This window comes from Rhinopithecus bieti, unplaced genomic scaffold (assembly GCF_001698545.2).
Source record: "Rhinopithecus bieti isolate Rb0 unplaced genomic scaffold, ASM169854v2 scaffold_36553, whole genome shotgun sequence".
Lineage (NCBI taxonomy): Eukaryota > Metazoa > Chordata > Mammalia > Primates > Cercopithecidae > Rhinopithecus > Rhinopithecus bieti.
In genome coordinates, this window is record NW_016815774.1 from 49,124 (window position 1) to 73,263 (window position 24,140).

General features: G+C 47.6%; 1 protein-coding gene across 9 annotated transcripts in view; it reads right to left on the reverse strand.

The window, feature by feature from the left end:
* ZNF76 (zinc finger protein 76) overlaps nucleotides 1-24,140 on the reverse strand; it is a 40,807-nt gene that overhangs the window by 4,435 nt on the left and 12,232 nt on the right. For 3 of the 9 annotated variants that reach the window (XM_017853598.1, XM_017853602.1, XM_017853596.1), the window contains exons 2-9: nucleotides 15,002-15,170; nucleotides 9,054-9,134; nucleotides 8,863-8,940; nucleotides 7,716-7,799; nucleotides 7,425-7,624; nucleotides 1,165-1,281; nucleotides 832-907; nucleotides 147-272 (exon numbers count right to left, since the gene is read on the reverse strand). In XM_017853598.1, the coding sequence (XP_017709087.1) occupies nucleotides 147-272; nucleotides 832-907; nucleotides 1,165-1,281; nucleotides 7,425-7,624; nucleotides 7,716-7,799; nucleotides 8,863-8,940; nucleotides 9,054-9,134; nucleotides 15,002-15,074 (835 nt within the window). In that variant the 5' untranslated portion in view covers nucleotides 15,075-15,170. Of the gene's footprint in view, nucleotides 1-146; nucleotides 273-831; nucleotides 908-1,164; nucleotides 1,282-4,304; nucleotides 4,505-4,595; nucleotides 4,680-5,739; nucleotides 5,818-5,930; nucleotides 6,043-7,424; nucleotides 7,625-7,715; nucleotides 7,800-8,862; nucleotides 8,941-9,053; nucleotides 9,135-15,001; nucleotides 15,171-17,588; nucleotides 17,640-24,140 lie in introns of those variants that run through there. The other 6 variants (XM_017853601.1, XM_017853604.1, XM_017853600.1 and 3 more) reach the window with 4 other exon arrangements.

The window sequence follows — 24,140 nt, forward strand, 5'->3', positions numbered from 1 at the left end:
ATGGTGGGATGTGAGGAGGGGTGTGGGAAAGAGGGCCATGCCTGAGCAAGCAGGGGATGGCACCAGGCTCCAGGTCTAAGTCTGAAAGGCAAGCTGAATTCCTTTTGCCCAGGGAATGGGGTTGGAGTGGGCAGGGCCCAGCATACCAGTGTGGGTACGGACATGCTTCTGCAGGTCTCCTGAGGTCTTGAAGGCCTTGCTGCACAGCTCCTCTGGGCACTTGTATGGTTTCTCACCAGTGTGGGTACGAACGTGGCTCTTCAGTCCATAGCCTGTCCACATGGGGCAGGGAGGGGTGAGATGAGCACCCAGTGGGGTCTCATCCTCCACCGTCCACCTCATGCACAGGCTCTCCATCTCCTTTGGCTCAAGAAACCCATGTCTGCCTCTATCCCACCCCTGCCTGGGCAGGGGCTAGAAAAGTCCACTCTGCCCTGCTTCCCTCTCCAGGTGCAGTTGGAGCCATACCAGAACATGAGCATGAAAGAAACTTAAGAGAACTCATGACTAAAGGTCCTAGTTTCACAGAGGGGAAAATAAGCCCAGAGAGATGCAATGGCCCACCCAATAATCCACAGCTGGTTGGCATCAGAGCTGACACAAGAGGCTGGGTCTCTCCACCAACCCTCCAGGCTCCTTCTGCTGGCCTGAACCATGCTGCCTTTCACTCCCGTAACAAGGTTTCCTCCAGAGAGAGCACCCTGCAAGTCAGAGTACTCTGACGGTAGTTTCTCCAGGAAAGCAGCCTGCTGTTGGGTTCCCTTCACAGAGATCCCAAACAGAACTAGAACCCTCCACCCTCAACTGGAAGCAGCCCACCAGGCAGGTTACCTGTGGCAAAGGCCTTTCCACAGCTGGGGAAGTCACATCTGTATGGACGGTCACCTGTATGAGCTCGTTCATGCACCTGTGAGGACAAGCGATCACATAATTCAGAGGAGCAAGGGTATGACCTGGGTTCTTTGGTTTTCTTTGGGACCCTGATTCTCTTCCCTCTGTACCATTCATGTGTGTCAAACGCTCTGTGGTGACACTCCTGTGTACCCTCATTTCTTCCCTCCAGCAACTTGAGGGCAGGGACCAATTCCAATCAAAGCGGAAAGGTAGAATTACAGCCTGGAAGGGAAGACTGCAGAGCTGATGGCTGTCTACCAGCAACCTTACCTTTAAGTGATGAGCGGTGGTGTAGAGACGCCCACAGCCCTTGTAGCCACAGCGGAATGCTCTGTCTCCAACTTGCTGTCCTTTTCCACTATGCGGAATCTGGCTGTCATGAAGAACCTGGGGGAAAAATCTTGAGATCCCTATATGTATTCTCCCTAGTGAAGAAGGTGGGACACAGGGCCCTGCTGGCAGCTTAAGACCCAACAGGCAGGGTTAAGCCTGTCAGGGGCTTCTGGGGCAGAAGAACATATCTAGACAGACAAGGAACAGATGCTGGGGCATGCTACAGAAGAAACACGGTGGGCATGGGGAGTCACCACCCATCTCTGATGGGATAAAGGGAGACCTACAGGTTATAGTGGCTGTGACAGCTATTGAAGAAAGGCTATCACATAGACAGCTAGGTAAGGTGGAAAGGGAGGTTGTCTGAATGGCCATGCTTGAACTGGGCCAAGTGCCAGAAACCCTCCTTCTTAGTACACATGCCTAGGAGCCTGCAACTCTCAAGACCTTCATCTTCTGATGGGAGGGGTCCCCTTCCTCCTGGCACGAAACTAGTGCTTAAAAAGTACATAAACAAGGGGGCTTGCTGTGGAGATGAGCTCACCCAGGTTCATCTGATAGGACATGGGGCCTAGAGTGAGGTGGCCACGACCAGAAGCATCCAGGGGAGTGCTGCAGTTCCCACCAGAAATGTCAGCTCTGATGACAGCACCCAGCTGACAAGTCCTCCCCTTTTGTCTCCTCTTCTGGGGATATTGCTAAAACCACCCATCTCACACCAGCCACTGGATGCAAAGAGCCCTTATTGCTCTTCTGCTTGCCGGGGCAGGGTCCTGGTGTCCCTTAGTCTTTCTTTCTGGAATGTTTCAGAATCACACTCTGGTCTTTCCAGGAGCTCCTGAAACTGAACTCTGCAAGTCATGGTGAGCAGGGGACACAGGGGTAACGCCAAATTCATGGCAAGGTCTGTCTAGTTAGGCTCCAGCTCACGGGCTCAAGCAGCTGTGAGTTTCATGGACACTTAAGCAGCTTCTGGGTAGAGGGCAGGGTCAGAGGTGGCCAGACCTGCTTGGCGGGCTAACCCACACAGGCACTTGGATTTCATTCCATGTCTCACTAGCTCCTGGGGTAATCATGGGAATCAAGGAACATGGGGGATGGAAGTGACCTCTGAGATCATCTTGTCCCATCTCATCATATTAGGAATAAGCTGAGGTCTGGGAGAGGAAGGACTCACCCAAGTTTGGACTAGGTAGCGGTAGAGCAAGCACAGATCTCAGGGTTCATGAGTTAAATAAAACCCACTTCTCTTTACATCAACATCGAATCTCACATTTGGTCTCTAAAATATACCTCAGGGAACTGGGGTGGGAGTGAACGTAGCCTGCTGTAAAGTTTTGTGCTGCTGCTGCTGCTTTTTTTTTTTTTTTTTTTTTTTGATAGGGTCTCCCTCTGTTGCCCAGGCTGGAGTGCAGTGGGACAATCTCAGCTCACTGCAATCACTGCCTCCTGATCCGCCCACCTCCGCTTCCCAGTAGCTGGGACCACAGGTGGGCACCACCATGCCCAGCTAATTTGTTTTTTTTGAGACGGAGTCTCGCTCTGTCGCCCAGGCTGGAGTGCAGTGGCCGGATCTCGGGTCACTAAAAGCTCCGCCTCCCGGGTTTATGCCATTCTCCTGCCTCAGCATCCCGAGTAGCTGGGACTACAGGTGCCTGCCACCTCGCCCGGCTAGTTTTTTGTATTTTTTAGTAGAGACGGGGTTTCACNCTGGAGTGCAGTGGGACAATCTCAGCTCACTGCAATCACTGCCTCCTGATCCGCCCACCTCCGCTTCCCAGTAGCTGGGACCACAGGTGGGCACCACCATGCCCAGCTAATTTGTTTTTTTTGAGACGGAGTCTCGCTCTGTCGCCCAGGCTGGAGTGCAGTGGCCGGATCTCGGGTCACTAAAAGCTCCGCCTCCCGGGTTTATGCCATTCTCCTGCCTCAGCATCCCGAGTAGCTGGGACTACAGGTGCCTGCCACCTCGCCCGGCTAGTTTTTTGTATTTTTTAGTAGAGACGGGGTTTCACTGTGTTAGCCAGGATGGTTTCGATCTCCTGACCTCGTGATCCACCCGTCTCGGCCTCCCAAAGTGCTGGGATTACAGGCTTGAGCCACCGCACCCGGCCGCTAATTTGTTTTTGTATTTTTTTTGTAGAGATGAGGTTTCGCCATGTTGCCCAGACTGGACTCAAGCGATCCACCTGCCTCAGCCTCCCAAAGTGCTGGGATTACAGGTGTGAGCCTCTGCACCTAGCCTGTGCTTCATTTTGAAAAGACCTAAGGACTTCCTTTTTTCCCCCACCATTCAGCCACACTGGTTTCGTTATAAATAAAAAACTTCCCCATCTTCGGGTAAAACTGCTGGAAGGAAGGAACATGCAGGAAACCCTGGCACATTCAGCCTGAGGCTCTGCAGTCATTCCAGGAAGGGAACACCCTGGTTTGGAAAGCTCAGAGATCTCTGTACCCTTTTCCCCACAGGCAGGACCATGGTTCCGGCAGAAAGAACTTGGACTAACTGGTATTTGCAGAGCCAGGACCCTTATCCTTTCCAGCTGAGCTACTGTGTGGGCCTCATAATCCAGGAATCCCAGCTGTTCTGTTGCACATGCCCTTGTCATAGCCCACTGAGGTTAATTTTCCAAATGACTAAGTGAGTCACAGAGAAGAAATAAATACAATTACCTCAGTAGACTAGAAAGCTCATACAAGGCACTGGCAGGGCTTTCCCAGCTAGTGCAGAGGATTACTACAGCAGCCAAAGTGAAACTATGCCTAACTCCCCAGCATAAGGATGTCACTGTTTCTTATGGCAGCCTTCCCTCTGCAGAGACAGCGTAAACAAAAGTGAGCGTAAACAGCTGTCAGCAGCCAGGCCAGGCTGTGTTGCATGCCCTAGACAATGATGTGTGACAGGTGAGTTGGGGAGCTGGGGTAGAGGGGCAAAGGGAATATCCTACATGGTGCCCAAGCACAGGGCTGCCCTTATCCTCTTAAGAGGCGAAGTTCTGGCAGGGCCAAGAGGCAGTGCACAGGCAAGGCCCCGTTGTCTAGAGAGTGACAGACTGTGTCAGGCTCTGCATGCTCACCTTGCTGGCATACTGCTCTAGGGCCACCACTGTGTCTGCATTGAAGCCCTCATCATCCTCTGCTGCCAGGTCCTCCAAGCCCACCTCTGTCTGTACGGCCAGGATGGTGCTCTCCGATGGCACAGCCACAGGGTGATGAATGTAGGCAGTGGAGCCATCTTCCAGCTGGACAGCTTCCAGGGTGCTGGGGTCATAGCCTTCTGCAGGGAACACGCGGTTAGCCCTGATGCCACACAAGGGGAAGAGATACAGCTGGGACCCTACCTTTAAGTTAATGAGAGATACAGATACCAAGGAGGGTTTCAGCATCCAATTTCTCATGGTCCTTCACTTTGTGATCCACTCTTGCTGTTCCTCCTTCTGGGGCTGTCTCACCTAAGGACGAGGTCTCCTATGGTACACTAAATGGGAACTCACAAGCTCCTTGAGGACCTGACAGGGGCCCATGATCATCTCGGCTTAGATGACCACAAGAGCCTCCTGACCAGTCACTCCTTACCCCTCTAGTTCCCTCCAGGCAGCACAACATCCAGAGGGATCTTTGCAGGACACAATTGTGACCATGTCACTTAACTGCCTGAAGAGTTTAAATGCTTCCCACTGGTCTCATGATAAAGACCAAAATCCTCACCCTGACACTCAAACCCAGAGTGTGCCAGCCCTGTCTTTCTCTCTCCAGTTTCCTCCTGCTCTTTTGCTCCCAGGGCTCTAGCTCCTAGCAGTTCCTGGAATGTGCTATTCTTTCTTCCCCCCAGCTCTAGGCCTGCACATGCTATTCCTTCTGCCTGAAGTACTGAACCCTCCCTGCCATCTCTTTTCCCCGGCTAAGTCTACCTCATTCTTTACCTCTCAGCCCAAGCATCACTTCCTCAGAGAAGCCCTCCTTGAGCCTGATCTCTGTTTGTATGATCAGTTCATCACTGATGGCTTGTTTCACTTCTATTTCCCCTCTAGACTCTAGGAGAGCAGGGACTGTGTCTGACTTTGTTCTCTCTTGTATACTCTACACCTAACACAACGCCAGGCATGCAACAGTCACTCAAGAAACTACCTGCAGAAGGAATAAATTGTTATTCTTCAGCACCTTAGGAGCTTCATTCTTAAATACTAGTTTTTTATCCTGGTCTTGGATGATATCCTCAGGTCCTATTTAAAGCCCTAAGACTTTGTGGCTGTGCTGGAGCCAAGGCCATCATCAAAGTCCATGTGACTGATCCCCAAGGCGCACCTCCCAGTGGCAGACATAGCTGCTCCTGTGGTCTGCACCAGGGAAGGTGGGCAAGGCTGCTAATCCAGGTGAGCATGTGTGTACCGTGGAGACGACAGCTCCCATGTCTACACCCCAGTTGTGTGCCACCCCATCCTTCAGTCCTGCCACCCCATCCTCCTGTCCGGCCTCCCATCCTTTCCCCAGTTGTGATGATGGTAACCCTACCTCTGGGTGTGCGGTGTATGTAAGCCATGCTGCCATCTTCCAGCTGCACAGGTTGACCATCCTCAAAGGAGAGAGATTCTGTAACGAGAGCAATGCCTGCTTTTCCCTGGAGCTCAGTGTCATGGAGGGGTCCCTTGGTAGGGGCTGTCAGGCTTCCCTCCACAAGGCATGGTGTGTTGGGGTGCCCTCACCTTTCTGTACCGTCACCTGGTGAATGTATGCAGTGGTCCCATCCTCAAGCTGGATCACCTGCCCTTCAAGAAGCTTTTCTCCTATTAGGGTGGAAACGGAGAGAAATGGGCCAGGACCAGAAGAGGGCTAAGAAACACCTGCCTGTTTTAGCTGAGGCTTATTTGAGTCTCTAGGCACGAGGCTGCAGGTCTAGGCATGGGTAACATCTTCCTTGTTCCCTTGCTCCATCTCCCTAGGCCTGGGCCTTGAGACACTAAGGGTGAAGACACTTGCCTTGCCAGAACCCATCATCTCCCAACAGATTCCCTTCCAGTTACTGACAGGAGGAGTAACTTCATTTATTTTCTATCCATGCCCAGGCAAGTGGAAACTTCCAACCTAACAGTAAGTTGCTGAGACTTGAACTAATGGCCCTTAAACCTGGATGGGCCCTAATGGGTCAAAATTCAGATATAGCTCAAACTAACAAAATCAAAACATATCCCCTCATCCCTCACTATGACAGTGTGCTAAGACCAGGAGCCCCTGTGAAGGCAGGCTATATAGCTTAATGGTTAAAACAATAGACTCTGGAACCAGGCCAGGCCTCCTGAGTTTGAATTCCAGCTCTACTTCTTAACAGCTGTGTGATCTTGGACAGCTTATTATTATTATTATTATTATTATTTTTTTTTTNGACCTAAGGACTTCCTTTTTTCCCCCACCATTCAGCCACACTGGTTTCGTTATAAATAAAAAACTTCCCCCATCTTCGGGTAAAACTGCTGGAAGGAAGGAACATGCAGGAAACCCTGGCACATTCAGCCTGAGGCTCTGCAGTCATTCCAGGAAGGGAACACCCTGGTTTGGAAAGCTCAGAGATCTCTGTACCCTTTTCCCCACAGGCAGGACCATGGTTCCGGCAGAAAGAACTTGGACTAACTGGTATTTGCAGAGCCAGGACCCTTATCCTTTCCAGCTGAGCTACTGTGTGGGCCTCATAATCCAGGAATCCCAGCTGTTCTGTTGCACATGCCCTTGTCATAGCCCACTGAGGTTAATTTTCCAAATGACTAAGTGAGTCACAGAGAAGAAATAAATACAATTACCTCAGTAGACTAGAAAGCTCATACAAGGCACTGGCAGGGCTTTCCCAGCTAGTGCAGAGGATTACTACAGCAGCCAAAGTGAAACTATGCCTAACTCCCCAGCATAAGGATGTCACTGTTTCTTATGGCAGCCTTCCCTCTGCAGAGACAGCGTAAACAAAAGTGAGCGTAAACAGCTGTCAGCAGCCAGGCCAGGCTGTGTTGCATGCCCTAGACAATGATGTGTGACAGGTGAGTTGGGGGAGCTGGGGTAGAGGGGCAAAGGGAATATCCTACATGGTGCCCAAGCACAGGGCTGCCCTTATCCTCTTAAGAGGCGAAGTTCTGGCAGGGCCAAGAGGCAGTGCACAGGCAAGGCCCCGTTGTCTAGAGAGTGACAGACTGTGTCAGGCTCTGCATGCTCACCTTGCTGGCATACTGCTCTAGGGCCACCACTGTGTCTGCATTGAAGCCCTCATCATCCTCTGCTGCCAGGTCCTCCAAGCCCACCTCTGTCTGTACGGCCAGGATGGTGCTCTCCGATGGCACAGCCACAGGGTGATGAATGTAGGCAGTGGAGCCATCTTCCAGCTGGACAGCTTCCAGGGTGCTGGGGTCATAGCCTTCTGCAGGGAACACGCGGTTAGCCCTGATGCCACACAAGGGGAAGAGATACAGCTGGGACCCTACCTTTAAGTTAATGAGAGATACAGATACCAAGGAGGGTTTCAGCATCCAATTTCTCATGGTCCTTCACTTTGTGATCCACTCTTGCTGTTCCTCCTTCTGGGGCTGTCTCACCTAAGGACGAGGTCTCCTATGGTACACTAAATGGGAACTCACAAGCTCCTTGAGGACCTGACAGGGGCCCATGATCATCTCGGCTTAGATGACCACAAGAGCCTCCTGACCAGTCACTCCTTACCCCCTCTAGTTCCCTCCAGGCAGCACAACATCCAGAGGGATCTTTGCAGGACACAATTGTGACCATGTCACTTAACTGCCTGAAGAGTTTAAATGCTTCCCACTGGTCTCATGATAAAGACCAAAATCCTCACCCTGACACTCAAACCCAGAGTGTGCCAGCCCTGTCTTTCTCTCTCCAGTTTCCTCCTGCTCTTTTGCTCCCAGGGCTCTAGCTCCTAGCAGTTCCTGGAATGTGCTATTCTTTCTTCCCCCCAGCTCTAGGCCTGCACATGCTATTCCTTCTGCCTGAAGTACTGAACCCTCCCTGCCATCTCTTTTCCCCCGGCTAAGTCTACCTCATTCTTTACCTCTCAGCCCAAGCATCACTTCCTCAGAGAAGCCCTCCTTGAGCCTGATCTCTGTTTGTATGATCAGTTCATCACTGATGGCTTGTTTCACTTCTATTTCCCCCTCTAGACTCTAGGAGAGCAGGGACTGTGTCTGACTTTGTTCTCTCTTGTATACTCTACACCTAACACAACGCCAGGCATGCAACAGTCACTCAAGAAACTACCTGCAGAAGGAATAAATTGTTATTCTTCAGCACCTTAGGAGCTTCATTCTTAAATACTAGTTTTTTATCCTGGTCTTGGATGATATCCTCAGGTCCTATTTAAAGCCCTAAGACTTTGTGGCTGTGCTGGAGCCAAGGCCATCATCAAAGTCCATGTGACTGATCCCCAAGGCGCACCTCCCAGTGGCAGACATAGCTGCTCCTGTGGTCTGCACCAGGGAAGGTGGGCAAGGCTGCTAATCCAGGTGAGCATGTGTGTACCGTGGAGACGACAGCTCCCATGTCTACACCCCAGTTGTGTGCCACCCCATCCTTCAGTCCTGCCACCCCATCCTCCTGTCCGGCCTCCCATCCTTTCCCCAGTTGTGATGATGGTAACCCTACCTCTGGGTGTGCGGTGTATGTAAGCCATGCTGCCATCTTCCAGCTGCACAGGTTGACCATCCTCAAAGGAGAGAGATTCTGTAACGAGAGCAATGCCTGCTTTTCCCTGGAGCTCAGTGTCATGGAGGGGTCCCTTGGTAGGGGCTGTCAGGCTTCCCTCCACAAGGCATGGTGTGTTGGGGTGCCCTCACCTTTCTGTACCGTCACCTGGTGAATGTATGCAGTGGTCCCATCCTCAAGCTGGATCACCTGCCCTTCAAGAAGCTTTTCTCCTATTAGGGTGGAAACGGAGAGAAATGGGCCAGGACCAGAAGAGGGCTAAGAAACACCTGCCTGTTTTTAGCTGAGGCTTATTTGAGTCTCTAGGCACGAGGCTGCAGGTCTAGGCATGGGTAACATCTTCCTTGTTCCCTTGCTCCATCTCCCTAGGCCTGGGCCTTGAGACACTAAGGGTGAAGACACTTGCCTTGCCAGAACCCATCATCTCCCAACAGATTCCCTTCCAGTTACTGACAGGAGGAGTAACTTCATTTATTTTTCTATCCATGCCCAGGCAAGTGGAAACTTCCAACCTAACAGTAAGTTGCTGAGACTTGAACTAATGGCCCTTAAACCTGGATGGGCCCTAATGGGTCAAAATTCAGATATAGCTCAAACTAACAAAATCAAAACATATCCCCTCATCCCTCACTATGACAGTGTGCTAAGACCAGGAGCCCCTGTGAAGGCAGGCTATATAGCTTAATGGTTAAAAACAATAGACTCTGGAACCAGGCCAGGCCTCCTGAGTTTGAATTCCAGCTCTACTTCTTAACAGCTGTGTGATCTTGGACAGCTTATTATTATTATTATTATTATTATTTTTTTTTTTTTGAGGCGGAGTCTCGCTCTGTCTCCCGGACTGGAGTGCAGTGGCCAGATCTCAGCTCACTGCAAGCTCCGCCTCCCGGGTTTTACACCATTCTCCTGCCTCAGCCTCCCGAGTAGCTGGGACTACAGGCGCCCGCCACCTCGCCCGGCTAGTTTTTTTGTATTTTAGTAGAGACGGGGTTTCACCGTGTTAGCCAGGATGGTCTCGATCTCCTGACCTCGTGATCCGCCCGTCTCGGCCTCCCAAAGTGCTGGGATTACAGGCTTGAGCCACCGCGCCCGGCCGGACAGCTTATTTAACTAACCTCTGTGCCTCAGTTTCCTTTTCGTAAAATGGGGATTGAAAGCTGTGTCTTTCTTATAAGGTTTCTGTTAGGGTTAAATGAGTTAATGAATATAAAAGACTGGGAAGAGTGCCAGGTATATATGGTCAGCCCTCAATAAATTCGAGCTTTTATTATAAGCCCAATATGCATTTTAGAAGAGATGGAAAGTAAAGCAATAGAGAACTATGTGAGTACAACTATTATGCTATTATGTGTCCATGTAGGTCTTATTCCACTGCCACTGTTGAATAATGGTTCCTTCATTGATCTCTGATATTTTCATTTCAATTTTCTAGTAAAAAATTAGATCACCTAAGGCAACACAACAAGCAGCATAAAAATGAACAAGACTCCAGATTTCAAAGATATTACTCTTCTTTTACCTAACTGGAAAGCACTTCTAATAAGGCTCTTTAAATTAGAACTAGACGACCCTTCCTTGTGTCCAGTGAGTCTGAGAGAGGGGGAAGGAAGAAGAGAAATGAGAAAGCAAAGAAAGAGAGATTGAAGAGGTAATGATGGTCAGATTTGGTGGCTTATGCCTATAATCCGAGCACTTTGGGAGGCCAAGGTGGGTGGATCGCTTGAGCTCAGGAGTTTGAGACCAGCCTGAGCTATGTGACAAAACCCTGTCTCTACAAAAAACACAAAAATTAGCTGGGTGCAGTGGTGCATGCCTGTGGTCCCAGTTACTCGGGAGGCTGAGGTGCGAGGATTGCTTGAGCCCAAGAGGCAGAGGTTGCAGTGAGCCATGATTGTGCCACTGCAGTCCAGCCTGGGTGAGAGAGTAAGATCCTGTCTCAAAAAAATAAAAAATAAATTTAAAAAAGGCTGGGCATGGTGGCTTACATCTGTAATCCCAGCACTTCGGGAGGCCGAGGCGAGCAGATTACCTGAGGTCAGGAGTTCGAGACCAGCCTAGCCAACATGGTGAAATCCTGTCTCTACTAAAAATACAAAAAAATTAACTGGGTGCAGTGGCAGGTGCCTGTCATCCCAGCTACTCAGGAGGCTGAGGCAGGAGAATCACTTGAACCCAGGAGGCAGAGGTTGCGGTGAGCTGAGATTGTACCACCGTACTCCAGTCTGGGTGACAGAGTGAGGTCCTGTCTCAAAAAGAAAAAAAAAAAAAGTTAGGCTGGGTGTGGTGGCTCACGCCTATAATCCCAGCACTTTGGGAGGCTGAGGCAGGCAGATAACCTGAGGTCAGGAGTTCAAGACCAGTCTAGTCAAAATGATGAAACCGTGTCTCTACTAAAAATACAAAAAAATTAACCAGGCATGGTGGCACACACCTGTAGTACCAGGTACTCAGGAGGCTGAGGCAGGAGAATCGCTTGAACCCAGGAGGTGGAGGTTGCAGTGAGCCGAGATGGTGCCACTGCACTCCAGGCTGGGCGACAGGGTAAGACTCCGTCTCAAAAAAAAAAAAACACAAAAAACAAAAAGAAAAAAAGAAAGAAAAAAGAAAAAAAAAGTTAATGACAAGTGATTTGTCCTTTCCTTAGAAGACTGAGGTTTAGGAAACTGAGCACTCACGTGGGAAAGACAGTTACTTCCAGTCCAAGTCTCTGCTGACATCTCCCCTTTAGAGGAATCCCCAAACTTGTTCCCAAACTGAGTCTTCTTGGGGTCAGTAACTAACAGTCCTACAACTAACCAAAGGCAGGTAAGGTGGAGATAAAGGTAAGAAATAGGAAAGGCAGCTGAGATGGGGGGAAGAGGAACCCATTTTCTTCCCTCCCACCCATAGAGCAGTAGGCTACCCTCATTTTAACAATTTATCTGTCCTGGCAAGGGCATCAGTACTTGGGGTTCTGAAAGCATCGGCAAGCTACTGCCAGCAGAGTGGGTACTACTTCAAGGTAGAAAACAAAATGTTGAGAAGAGTTGTCTGAAGAAAAAACTTAGCCTACTATTTCCTCAAACAACTAGAGACTACAATGGAGAGAGACAGTGGGGAGAACAGCTGACTGACAAGGGCCTCGCATCCCATCACAGAGGTGACCATATGCCCCAGTTTGCCTGGAACCATCCCAGTGCATTTATTAATAGCACACTCTTACACTTTTAAAATGCTGTATTTGAATAATACATTTTATACTCATCCTAATTAAAGATAAGTCTCATACAATTTTAGGGCTTCCGGCAGACAGAGACAAATGTGCCTCAGTCAAAAGCTTCAGAGGAGCTCACCAGTTAGAGAAGCCTTTCAGGAAAGTGTGGTTCTGGTCTCTGAAGGACAGCTCTACCTTGAGCAGAGGGAAAATCTGTTGTGAGTGAGTGAGTGCGCATGTGTGTAAGTGCACACTGCAACACGACAGAGTGGGCACAGAACAGCCAGGAAGACTGACACAATAAAGAAATACATAAGAAAGACACATATAAGGAAAGAGTGGCTCTCTCAGGCCAGGTGTGGTCACTTGCTTTTTATTCATTCATTTGACCATTAATTCTCAGTGGAAGACTGAGGCATGGGAACTAACTGGGTCCAAGGAGTAAACACAACCCTAGCTAGAGTTCTAAGTTCTTCCATCCCACGGAGACTGCACTGGAGGGGCAAGACCTGGAGTGGGAAGTCTGCAAAGAGAGAGTTTCAGGCTTCAAAAGTATTCTAGAGAAGTTGCATCCTCAAGAAGATGAAGCCAGCAAGAACCCACACGTCACAGACAGCTCTTGACAAGAAACCTTTCCAGAAGGGACCCCCACAGACTGTCATATGGAAAGAGCTTACTGATGAGATTAAGGGGCCTCCTTAGTCATCACCAGGAAACAGACAACTTAAAATGAAATCAATAAACAACTTATCTGTAAACATAGGAGCGGAAATATATTCTGATAGTGTGTTGAAATGGAGGGCAATGTTGCAATGACAATGCTTTATGAGGACAGTGACAATCATGAAGTCCAGAAATCGCAAAATGAAGAATAGGAACAAGGCAGTATTTGCCCAGTGCTGTCCAAGGAAGACACAAATGCTATCTGGCTGCTTGAGAACACTGGCAAGAAAGGAAGAGTGTCCCTGGCCTGCAGGCCTTGCCCTAAACACTTTATTCTGACTCCACACCTAGCCTGATTTTAAGTACCTTGAGAGTGGGGGTAGGATTGCCAGATAAAATACAGGATGCCCAGGTAAATCTGAATTTCAGATAAATACTACATTTTGTTTTTAGAACTTAGTATTATTTTAGTATTTTATAGTATTTAACACCCCCTACTTTTTTTGAGATGGGGTCTTGCTGTTGTCTAGGCTGACCTCAAACTTCTGGCCTCAAGAGATCCTCCCATCTGAACCTCCCAAGTAACTGAGACTACAGGTGCATGCCACCAAGCCCAGCTTAATCCCATGTTTACATATGTCTATCCCTTATATGAGGTATATGTATGTCCCTAGTATATAGTATACATATGTCCCTACAACATTTGGGACATACGTATCCTACAAGAGTATTCATTGTTATGTCCAATTCAGATTTAACTATGTGCCCTATATTTTTAATTCTGGCATCCCCTAGTGGGGATTAGGGCATGAGATCTCTGCTTGGGTGTTCCTCTCTGAATCTGGAAGAGTATCTTTTTTTGTTTTATTTTATTTTATTTTTTTTGAGATGGAGTCTTGCTCTGCCACCCAGGCTGGAGTGCAGTGGCCGGATCTCAGCTCACTGCAAGTTCCGCCTCCCGGGTTTACGCCATTCTCCTGCCTCAGCCTCCCGAGTAGCTGGGACTACAGGCGCCCGCCTCGTCGCCCGGCTAGTTTTTTGTATTTTAAGTAGAGACAGGGTTTCACCGTATTAGCCAGGATGGTCTCGATCTCCTGACCTCGTGATCCGCCCGTCTCGGCCTCCCAAAGTGCTGGGATTACAGGCTTGAGCCACCGCGCCCGGTCGAGTATCTTTTTAAAAAAAATTTTTTTAGAGATGGGATCTTGCTGTGTCACCCAGGCTGGTGTGCAGTGGTGCAATGATAGTTCACTGAATCCTCAAACTCCTGGGTTTCAGTGATCCTTCTGCCTCAGTCTCCTGAATAGCTGAGACTAAAGGTGCATGCCACTGCACCCAGATTATTATTTTTATTATTTTTTTAGAGACAGAGTCTCGCTATGTTGCCCGGGCTGGTCTCCAACTCCTGGCCTCCAGTGATCCTTCCATCTCAGCCTCCTAAGTGCTGGGATTATAGGCATGAGCCACTATGCCTGGCTTAGAAGAGCATCTTGTACATGGTAGATGCTTAGTAGTTTGAATGTTTGAATATACTTGAATTAAGATGATAAACTGCTTCTAGAAAGCACTAAAAAACTGTGATGGGGATATCTGAAAAGCAGGGAGTCATAACTAACACTGTGTCCATTCCAGAAATATTTTTTTTTTTTTTTTTTTTTTTTTTGAGACGGAGTCTCACTCTGTCACCCCGGCTGGAGTGCAGTGGCCGGATCTCAGCTCACTGCAAGCTCCGCCTCCCGGGTTTACGCCATTCTCCTGCCTCAGCCTCCCGAGTAGCTGGGACTACAGGCGCCCGCCACCTCGCCCGGCTAGTTTTTTGTATTTTTTAGTAGAGACGGGGTTTCACCATGTTAGCCAGGATAGTCTCGATCTCCTGACCTCGTGATCCGCCCGTCTCGGCCTCCCAAAGTGCTGGGATTACAGGCTTGAGCCACCGCGCCCGGCCCATTCCAGAAATATTTATGAACTACTCAATACATATTAGGAATTCTGTCTTTGAGAGGTACTGGTTCCTATGACTGGGATTGTCTGACTTGTAGCCTTTTATTTTAGAGTTCGCTTTTTATCAAGCACCACAGGAGATTCTAATGCAGAGCAAGCTGTGCTCGTGCGCAAGGGTAAGCAGGCGGGAGGGCAAGGTGATGGTGGGACTCTTAGAAATGGACACTCCTTTCCAGAGGCTGAGGGACAGGGCAGGATCCTGAGGTCTCCAGAAATACTCACCTTTGACAGCTTGCTGGACGTAGGCTGTTGTCCCATCACTAAGGGTCACCGTCTGCAGCCCCAAGCTCTCCATGGCAAACTGCTGCTCGTGCACTCAGACATGAAGTTGGCTTCTGGCCAGCACCAAGAGCCACAGCCGAGGTCAGAGATTTCCTTCTGGGTCACAAATCTAAGAAAATGAACAGTACCACATTATGAGTTAATCAGCTTTCTCCTACTGCAAAGATACTCAGGGAAGGAGTTACATGAGGCCAGACAGACAAGAAGAAAAAAGATGAATTCTTCAAAGTAGTGAACTATATTGGTTTTTATGAAAAGGACTCAAAATATACATTATCTAAGAATTCTAAAAGTTGAGCATAGAAGAGAAGCATGCCAATCAAACTGGTCGTAAAGTAAGAAATCACTGATTAAAATTCATTTCTAAACTTTCTCCCCTTAGGAAGGAGCCCTGCTGAAGGCAGGCAGTCAACCCCACTGCTGATGGTTCTCTCTGCCTACTCCAACATCTCTCCTGTGCTCAGACCCATCTATCCACTGGCCTTCCTCAGGGAACATCCCACATGTACCACACATGGAATAAGTCCCTAACAGAACTCACAATGTGTCCCAACCTTCCAGAACTATTTTACTTTCAGTATCCCCTATCCCAGGGATGGTACTGCCTTCCACTCAGAATTGGCAGGGGATCATGCTTGAGTCCTCCTTTTCCCTCAAAAGTCCAGGTACTTATTTCAGGCAAGTGTCACCTTTCACCTCCTGACTACTATAAGGAGTCTTCTAACTTATGTCCTCAGAGAAACTTCTGTCTGTTTCCAATTCATTTCCTTTTCTTTCCTTTTTTAGAGACAAAGTATCACTCTGCCACCCAGATTGAAGTGCAGTGGCTCCATCACAGTTCACTGTAACCTCGAACTCCTGGGCTCAAGTGATCCTCCTGCCTCAGCCTCTTCCAACTAATGTTCTAACATTCATGTTGATGCTGTCAGGGTGAATTTTTTTAAAAAAGCTCTCTTCCCACCATCTTGGAGCCTGTAGAGGCCTGCTGAGAACAGGACTTCTAAAAGGCAAATATGGGCAGGGTGTAGTGGCTCATGCCTGCAATCCCAGTGCTTTGGGAGGCTGAGGCAGGAGGATTAATTGAGGCTAGGAGTTCAAGACCAATGTGTGCAACACAGCAAGACACTGTCTCTACAAAAAAAAAAAAAAATTAGCCAGGTGTAGTGGCACATACCTGCAGTCCTAGCTACACAAGAGGCTGAGGTGGGAGGATTGCCTGACCCCAAGAGTTTGAAGTTGCAGTGAGCTATGATTGTACCACTGAATTCCAGCCTGGGTGACAAAGAGAGACCCTGTATCAAAAATAACAATAAGATAAATACATTTGGAAGGCTGTAGTCCAAGGCCATTTTTTGCTAGCTGTAAGTCGGGCCTCCAGAACCAAAGGGAGGACACAGCTCTTATTAAAATTGAAGGTATTGGCTGGGTGCGGTGGCTCATGCCTATAATCCCAGCACTTTGGGAGGCTGAGGACAGTGGATCACAAGGTCAGGAGATTGAGACCATCCTGGCTAACATGGTGAAACCCTGTCTCTACTAAAAATACAAAAAAATTAGCTGGGCATGGTGGCAGGTGCCTGTAGTCCCAGCTACTCGGGAGGCTGAGGCAGGGGAATGGCATGAACCCGGGAGGCGGAGCTTGCAGTGAGATGGCACCACTGCACTCCAGACTGGGTGACAGAGCCAGACTTCGTCTCCGAAAAAAAAAAAAGAAAATTGAAGGTATTTATGCTCGAAATGAAACTGAATTCTATTTAGGCAAAAGATGTACTTACATGTACAAAGCAAAGACCACCACACTGACTGCTGGCAGCAAACTGAAGAAAACCAGCATAATCTGGGGAAAGGTAAACTCAGCCCCGTGGAAACAGTGGCATGGTTTGTGCTAAATTCCCAAGCAATCTTGCTAAGGCTATTGAACACAGAATCTGTGTGATGCTGTGCCCCTCAAGGACTTAAACTAATGAAAAGTAAATAAATAAAAGTGGATTTGTAAGAAAAAAAAGAGGATAAATCTAAACATACCACTTCCTTGACTAAAACCCTTCCATAGTTTCCTACAGCTCTTAGAGTCCACCTTGCAGACAAGGCTGGGTCCTGTTATAAACTCCCACAGCCTAGGTACCACCTTTTTCTAGCACTCACACCTCTGGGCTCAACCTACTTCAGTACTTATCACTATCTGTTTAATGTCTGTTGCCTTCACAAGGCTTTGGGCTCTAGTCTGGTTTCTGCGTCACAGTGGTTTCTGCAGCACCTCACACTGTGGGCTCTCCACAAATCCTGTGAGTGACTCCCTGGGTCCCTCATGTGCAATGTGGGAAGCACTGAAGCTTCCTGCTGGCAGGACATCCTCTGTACCCACTGTGGTATGGAGCCTGCTCTAGCTGTGACCCCAACACTTGTGAAGTCTGCAGGAAGCCCACGGCCTCTAAACTCAGTGCAGTCGTGAAGACTCTCTGACACCCATTCTCAAAATTCTCCTGGACTTGGAATCTGGATTGCCTACTGGATTCTCACAACTTACCAACTGATATCCTCAACTGGTGCTACCCAAACCGTTTTCGTGTCAGGTGACCTAGAGAAACAGATATTTGTACATTGCATTGCAGATGCTGCTGCTTCAAGTCAGAAGTTCACATTGCAGATGTCACTGCTTGAAGCCAGAAGCGACCAACTGGGGCTTTGGCAGCCCTGAGGGTTGAGCGGATCAATATCTTGGAAAAACTATGGACCATCTGGGAGTTCGAGACCAGCCTGATCAACACGGAGAAGCCCCGTCTCTACTAAAAACACAAAATTAGCCAGGCGTGGTGGCACATGCCTGTAATCCCAGCCACTTGGGAGGCTGAGGCAGGAGAATCCCTTGAACCTGGGAGGCGGAGGTTGCGGTGAGCTAAGATCGTGTCATTGCACTCCCACCTGGGCAACAACAGCGAAACTCCGTTTAAAAAAAAAGAAAAAAGAAAAAAGAAAAACAAAAAACCGGCTGGGGGTGGTGTAATCCCAGCACTTTGAGAGGTTGAGGCGGGCGGATTACAAGGTCAGGAGATCCAGACCATCCTGGCTAACAGGGTGAAACCCTGTCTCTACTAAAAATACAAAAAACTAGCCAGGCGTGGTGGAGGGCACCTGTAGTCTCAGCTACTCGGGAGTCTAAGACAGGAGAATGGCATAAACTCAGGAGGTGGAGCTTGCAGTGAGCCGAGATTGTGCCACTGCACTCCAGCCTGGGTGACAGAGTGAGACTCCGTCTCAAAACAAACAAACAAACAAACAAAAAAACCCCAAAAACCCTATAGACCATCTGTGACATGCTGATTGGAATGCTCTACCCCGGGCTTGGCATCTCAACTAGAATTATTCATTCATTCTGTCCATAAACATTTACTAAATAGGCTAAGGTCCAAGGGCAGCAATACTATCATATAGTGAACACTACTATAGAGTTAATCGTGTGCTAGGAATGTCATATACATTAACTCATTTAATTCTAACAACCCTATAATCAAATGCTATGATTATCCTCATTTAAAAGTCCCTCATTGAGGGAACTGGAGGCCCAAGACCAAGTTAAGTAACTTGCTCAAGGTTACACAGCTAACTAGTAAAGGAGGATTTGACCCTAGGCCATTTAATCCAGAGTGTGACCTTAATTACTATGCTGCCAAGCACAGAGGTGAAGCTGGGGGGTTATGAACCTTGAAGCTACTCCAAAATACTTTTTTGGTGTGTGAGCTTTTGCATTTTCCAAGAGAGAGGGAAGTTCAAGGCTGTCATCAGGATCTGATAGGAATTAATGGTGAAGAATCACTGGTCAAGGTGGGGATTCTGACATCTGACATCTCTGGTCTATTAGCATCCTTGCCCAGAGCCCTGATAACCTCCACATGGTCCCTATCTCATAAGAGCTCTGCTCCTGGCCTCTCTTGGTCTGGTCTATGACCTTCAAATTTCACTCTCTTCACCAGGTAGATTCTTTGGGTAACCTGTTTTAGTGTAACTGCACTGTGTCAGAAGACACATAAGAGAAACCAGGTCTAAAAACAAAGCACGCCGGGTACAGTGGCTCATGCCTGTAATCCCAGCACTTCAGGAGGCCGAGGCAGGCAGATCACTTGAGATCAGGAGTTCGAGACCAGCCTGACCATCATGGTGAAACCCTGCCTCTGCTAAAAAAAAATACAAAAATTAGCCAGATGTGGTGGTACATGCCTAGCTACTTGGGAGGCTGAGGCAGGAGAACCGCTTGGACCTGGGAGGCAGAGGTTGCAGTGAGCCGAAATTGCACCACTGCACTCTAGCCTGAGCAACAACAGCAAAACTCTGTCTCAAAAAAAAGAAAACAAGCAAACAACAACAACATAAATAAATAAAAATAAAAACAAAGCAGATATAGGTTGAAAAAGGATTGCAAAATACCTTTACATTCCCTGGGCCCTGTGGCTCCTGTAGCTCACCTTTGTCAAATACTCACATGGTTTAATTGAGTACAACCACACTCCACTGAGACTTTCTAAGGAAAATCAGTGGTGTGGTTAAAAGCACAGGCTCTGAAGTCAGAGGTCTGGGTTTTAATCCAGACTGAACTTCTCAGAAGCTGTGTAGCCTTGGGCAGGTAAATGAACCTCTCTGAGCCTCAGATGTCACTTATAAAAAAATGGGGATAATAGTGGCATTTGCTTCATAGCCTGCTGTAAGGGATTAAATGAGGCCACATATGCTTGTACTCTAGAAATACCAGCTATAAGGACGAGGGGAAGAGGAACCTAAAGGGAAATGCTTTTGAAGCAATATGGATTCCTAAAACAGCTAGGACTAGCGGCAACCACCCTGGACTAGAAGTCTACAGAATTGGCTTCTAATCTCGATTCTATCTCTCTGTTTGCCTCCTTATCTGTAAAATGAAATGCTGGCCCAAATTATCCTAAGATCCTTTCTACTGCTCATGCTAATATTTATTTTTATCACATATAAATGTGATTAATATATACCAGACACTTTTTAAAGCACCTTACCTATATTAACTCTTAATCTTAAAAATAACTGATGAGGAAGTAGGTATATTATACCCATTTTACAGATGAGGCAATTGAGGTTTAGAGGTATAGTACTTTGTCCAAGCTTCCAACACTACTATGTGTTGAAGCCAGGTTTCAGAGTCAGGCTGGCTGGCCCCAGAGCCCATACTTCTCAATTTCTGGCACACTTCTTCCTTCTGCTAATCCACTGTGACCAGCACACTGTCAGCACTCAAAACACCTGAATACAGGTTAACTTCCATCTCACCCACTGTAACTTAAACCCAGTCCTTCTCGGCCTACCCGCAATGGAAAGAGGGAATAGCTGCTGGTAGCCACACTTCCCAAAATAACCCTTCTTAGACTGAAAGAAAACAAATTTCCACTCCTTTTCGTGTTCTTGCATCCAGGCTAAATAACCTCAACTCATTCACATTTCCTTCCTAAGTCTCATAATACAAACCTTTAAGAGGCTACTGTTGTTTCCTGACCTTTCCCAGTCTCTGAAGCTGCCTTACCAAAAAGCCTGACTGCAGAGGGTGAGGAGGAAGCTTTGTGGCTGCCAGGCATCTACCAGTGCTCTGATTGCCGTTTTTCTCCCTGTACTTTCTTTCAATGGTGGTTTACTCTGAATCCTCCCGTGCTGCCACTGAACTAACAACAGTGACATGGGCAGAGCCAAAGAAAGGCTTGTTACTGCTTCAGGATGGCTACGTGTGAGTTCTGCCTGCACTTGACGGTTCAGACTCATTACTCCTGCAGCCCTCCGAGACAGGGCAGAGGGGCAGTTGAGGGTGGCTGCTCTGTTTTCTCCTTGTAGGGTATAAGGTTTACTTGCTCTGCAATGACCTAAGCTGGGAATAGGTGAGAAATAGACTGGGACAGGGGACGGTGAGAAAAGAGTGAAGACAGAAGGGAGCACTCTTGACTTTCTCAGAACTAGGAGCAAATCCAATTCTGCTGGCCGCTTTTTTTTTTGAGACGGAGTCTCGCTCTGACGCCCACGCTGGAGTGCAATGGCGCGATCTCGGTTCAGTGCAACCTCCACCTCCTGGGTTCAAGTGATTCTTCTGCCTCAGCCTCCTGAGCAGCAGGGATCACAGGCATGCGCCACCACACCCGGCTAATTTTTTTTTATTTTCAGTAGAGACGAGGTTTCATAATGTTGGTCAGGCTGGTCTCGAACTCCTGACCTCTTGAGCCGCCCTCCTCGGCCTCCCAAAATGTTGGGATTACAGGCGTGAGCCACTGCGCCCGGCCTGCTGCACTTTTAAATAAACTTAACCCATTATTGGTCCTGATGCAGGAAAACAACCCTTCACCTTTGCAATGTATCGATGTGTTTCTTAATGTTAAAACATAAATTGTAATTATTGAGGAGAGATAACATTTAGAAAAACCTTTTATTTATTTAGAGACAGGATCTCATTCTGTTGCCCAGGTTGGTGTGTAGTGATCATAGCTCCTGTAAACTCAACCTCCTGGCCTCAAGCGATCCTCCTGCCTTAGCCTCCTGAGTGGCTGGGACTATAGGTGTGTGCCACTACTCCCAACTTTTTAGATACTTTGGATCTTTAGGTCTCTCCATGAATCAAGATATGTGCTTAAACTGCCTTCCCAAAGGAGAAAAATAAGCGATGTGAAAGATAGGAAACTAAAGAGTAGTCATGGTTTTTGTGTTTCTCCACTTTATCACGGCTGAGACCTACTGTGCTCCACATGCGAGCTGGGCTGTGTGGACTATAGGCACCTGTTCGCTATTCTATCGTTTTCTGCCAACCAGAACTCTGGACAGTTGGAACAAGGCTTTCTGTACTCTGCCTCAGCCAGCCCAGAGGGCAACTGTATTTAGAAGTCAAAAAAAGAGAACAACAACAAAAACATTTGCCTGAAAAGAATGTTCAATTTTGATTAGAAAAATAATTATGACTTAATCTTCACTCAGAAACTTCTTCATTTGTAAACATAGAAAACTTCACATGAGGACAAAGACACATTAGTTTGGGGATGAAGGCTGATGAAGATGAGTGGCAAACAAATTAGAACCAGATTTGGAAAAGTTGCAGTAAAATGATTCAATGTTTATTACAGAAAAATACTTCACTACACGCAGAAAAACCTAGCAAACAGACCTGGTTCTGTGGGTTTCTAAACACTGACAAGAAAACAGGAAATTAGTAACAGAAACTTGCATTAACATAACACAAGTTTGAAACAGCTAAACGCATCTTTGCATAAATCACATTGATTTAAAAAATTTTTTTTTCTTTTTTTAAAAAAAAGCGCCATTTAAAAGAAATCCCAGCACTTTGGGAGGCTGAGGTGGGAGGATCCCTTGAGCCCAGGAGTTTGAGACCAGCCTGGGCAACATAGTGAGACCCCCATTTATTTTTTTGAGACGGAGTCTCCCAGGTTCAAGCAATTCTCCAGCCTCAGCCTTCTGAGTAGCTGGGATTACAGGCATGAGCCACCACGCCCATCTAATATTTGTATTTTTAGTAGAGATGGGGGTTTCACCATGTTTGTCAGGCTGGTCTCAAATTCCTGACCTCATGATCTGCCTGCCTTGGCCTCCCAAAGTGCTGGAATTACAGGTGTGAGCCACTGTGCCTGGCCCTGACTCGGGCTTTAAAAATCAACGTCTGGCCAGGCGCAGTGGCTCACGCCTTAATCCCAGCATGTTGGGAGGCCGAGGCAGGCAGATCATTAGCAGTCAGGAGTTCGAGACTAGCCTGGCCAACATGGCGAAACCCCATCTCTACTAAAAATACAAAAATTAGCCAGGTGTGGTGGTGCACACCTGCAATCCCAGCTACTCAGGAGGTTGAGGCAAGATAATCGCTTTAACCCAGGAGATGGAGGTGGCAGTGAGCCAAGACCGCACCACAGCACTCCAGAGTGCACTGGGCAACAGAGTGAGACTCTATCTTTTTTTTTTTTTTTTTGAGACAGAGTCTCAAAAAAAAGGCTGTGGAGAGCCATGATTGTGCCACTGCACTTCAACCTGTGTGACAAAGCAAGATCCTGCCTCAAAAGAAAATGAAAAACATCAATGTACTTCTTTTCTAATTCATGCTGACATAAACACCAAGGTGGAGAACTGCCTCAAGAAGTTTTCTTCCTTTAACTACCAGAAGTATAACTACCTCTTGGACATATATACACACACACACACGCATATATATACATATATACACACACACACACACATATATACACGTATATATACACATATATACAAACGTATATATACACATACACACACACATATATATAGAAACAGGGTCTTGCTCTGTCACCCACACTACAAGTGCAATGACATGATCATGGCTCACTACAACCTTGAACTCCTAAAGTGATCCTCTTGCCTGAGTCTCTCAAGTATCTGGGACTACAGGTGTGCACTACCAAGCCTGGCTAATTTATTTATTTATTTACTTACATCTATCTCCATTTATTTATTTTTGTAGAGATGGGGTCTTACTATGTTACCCAGGCTGGTCTTGAACTCCTGGTCTCAAGTGATCCTCTCACCTCAGCCTCCCGAAGTGCTGAGATTAACGAGTATGAGCCACCTTGCCTGGTGGATACATTTTTAATGTGATATTCTTCAAACTGTTTTTGTTGCTTTGAGATAGGGTCTCGCTCTGTTGTCCAGGCTGGAGTGCAGTGGCACGATCCTAGCCCACTGCAGCCTTGATCTCCTGGGCTCAAACGATCCTCCCACCTCAGCCTCCCGAGTAGGTGGAACTACAGGTGTGAGTCACCACGCCCGGCTAATTTTTTTTTTTTTAATTTTTAAATTTTTGTAGAGATGAGGTCTTATTATGTTGCCCTGGCTGGTCTCAATCTCCCAGGATCAAGTGATCCTCCCACCTTAGCCTCAACCAAGTGCCGGAATTATAGGCATGGACCACTGGGCCTGGCTGTATTCTTCAAACTGGGATGTGCCGCGTTTCGTCTGTCTTGTAGAATAGCGTCACAGTGGGATCCCATGATTCAGTATCCTATGTTGATCTTCAGGGAATCTGCTATATATATATATATATATATATATT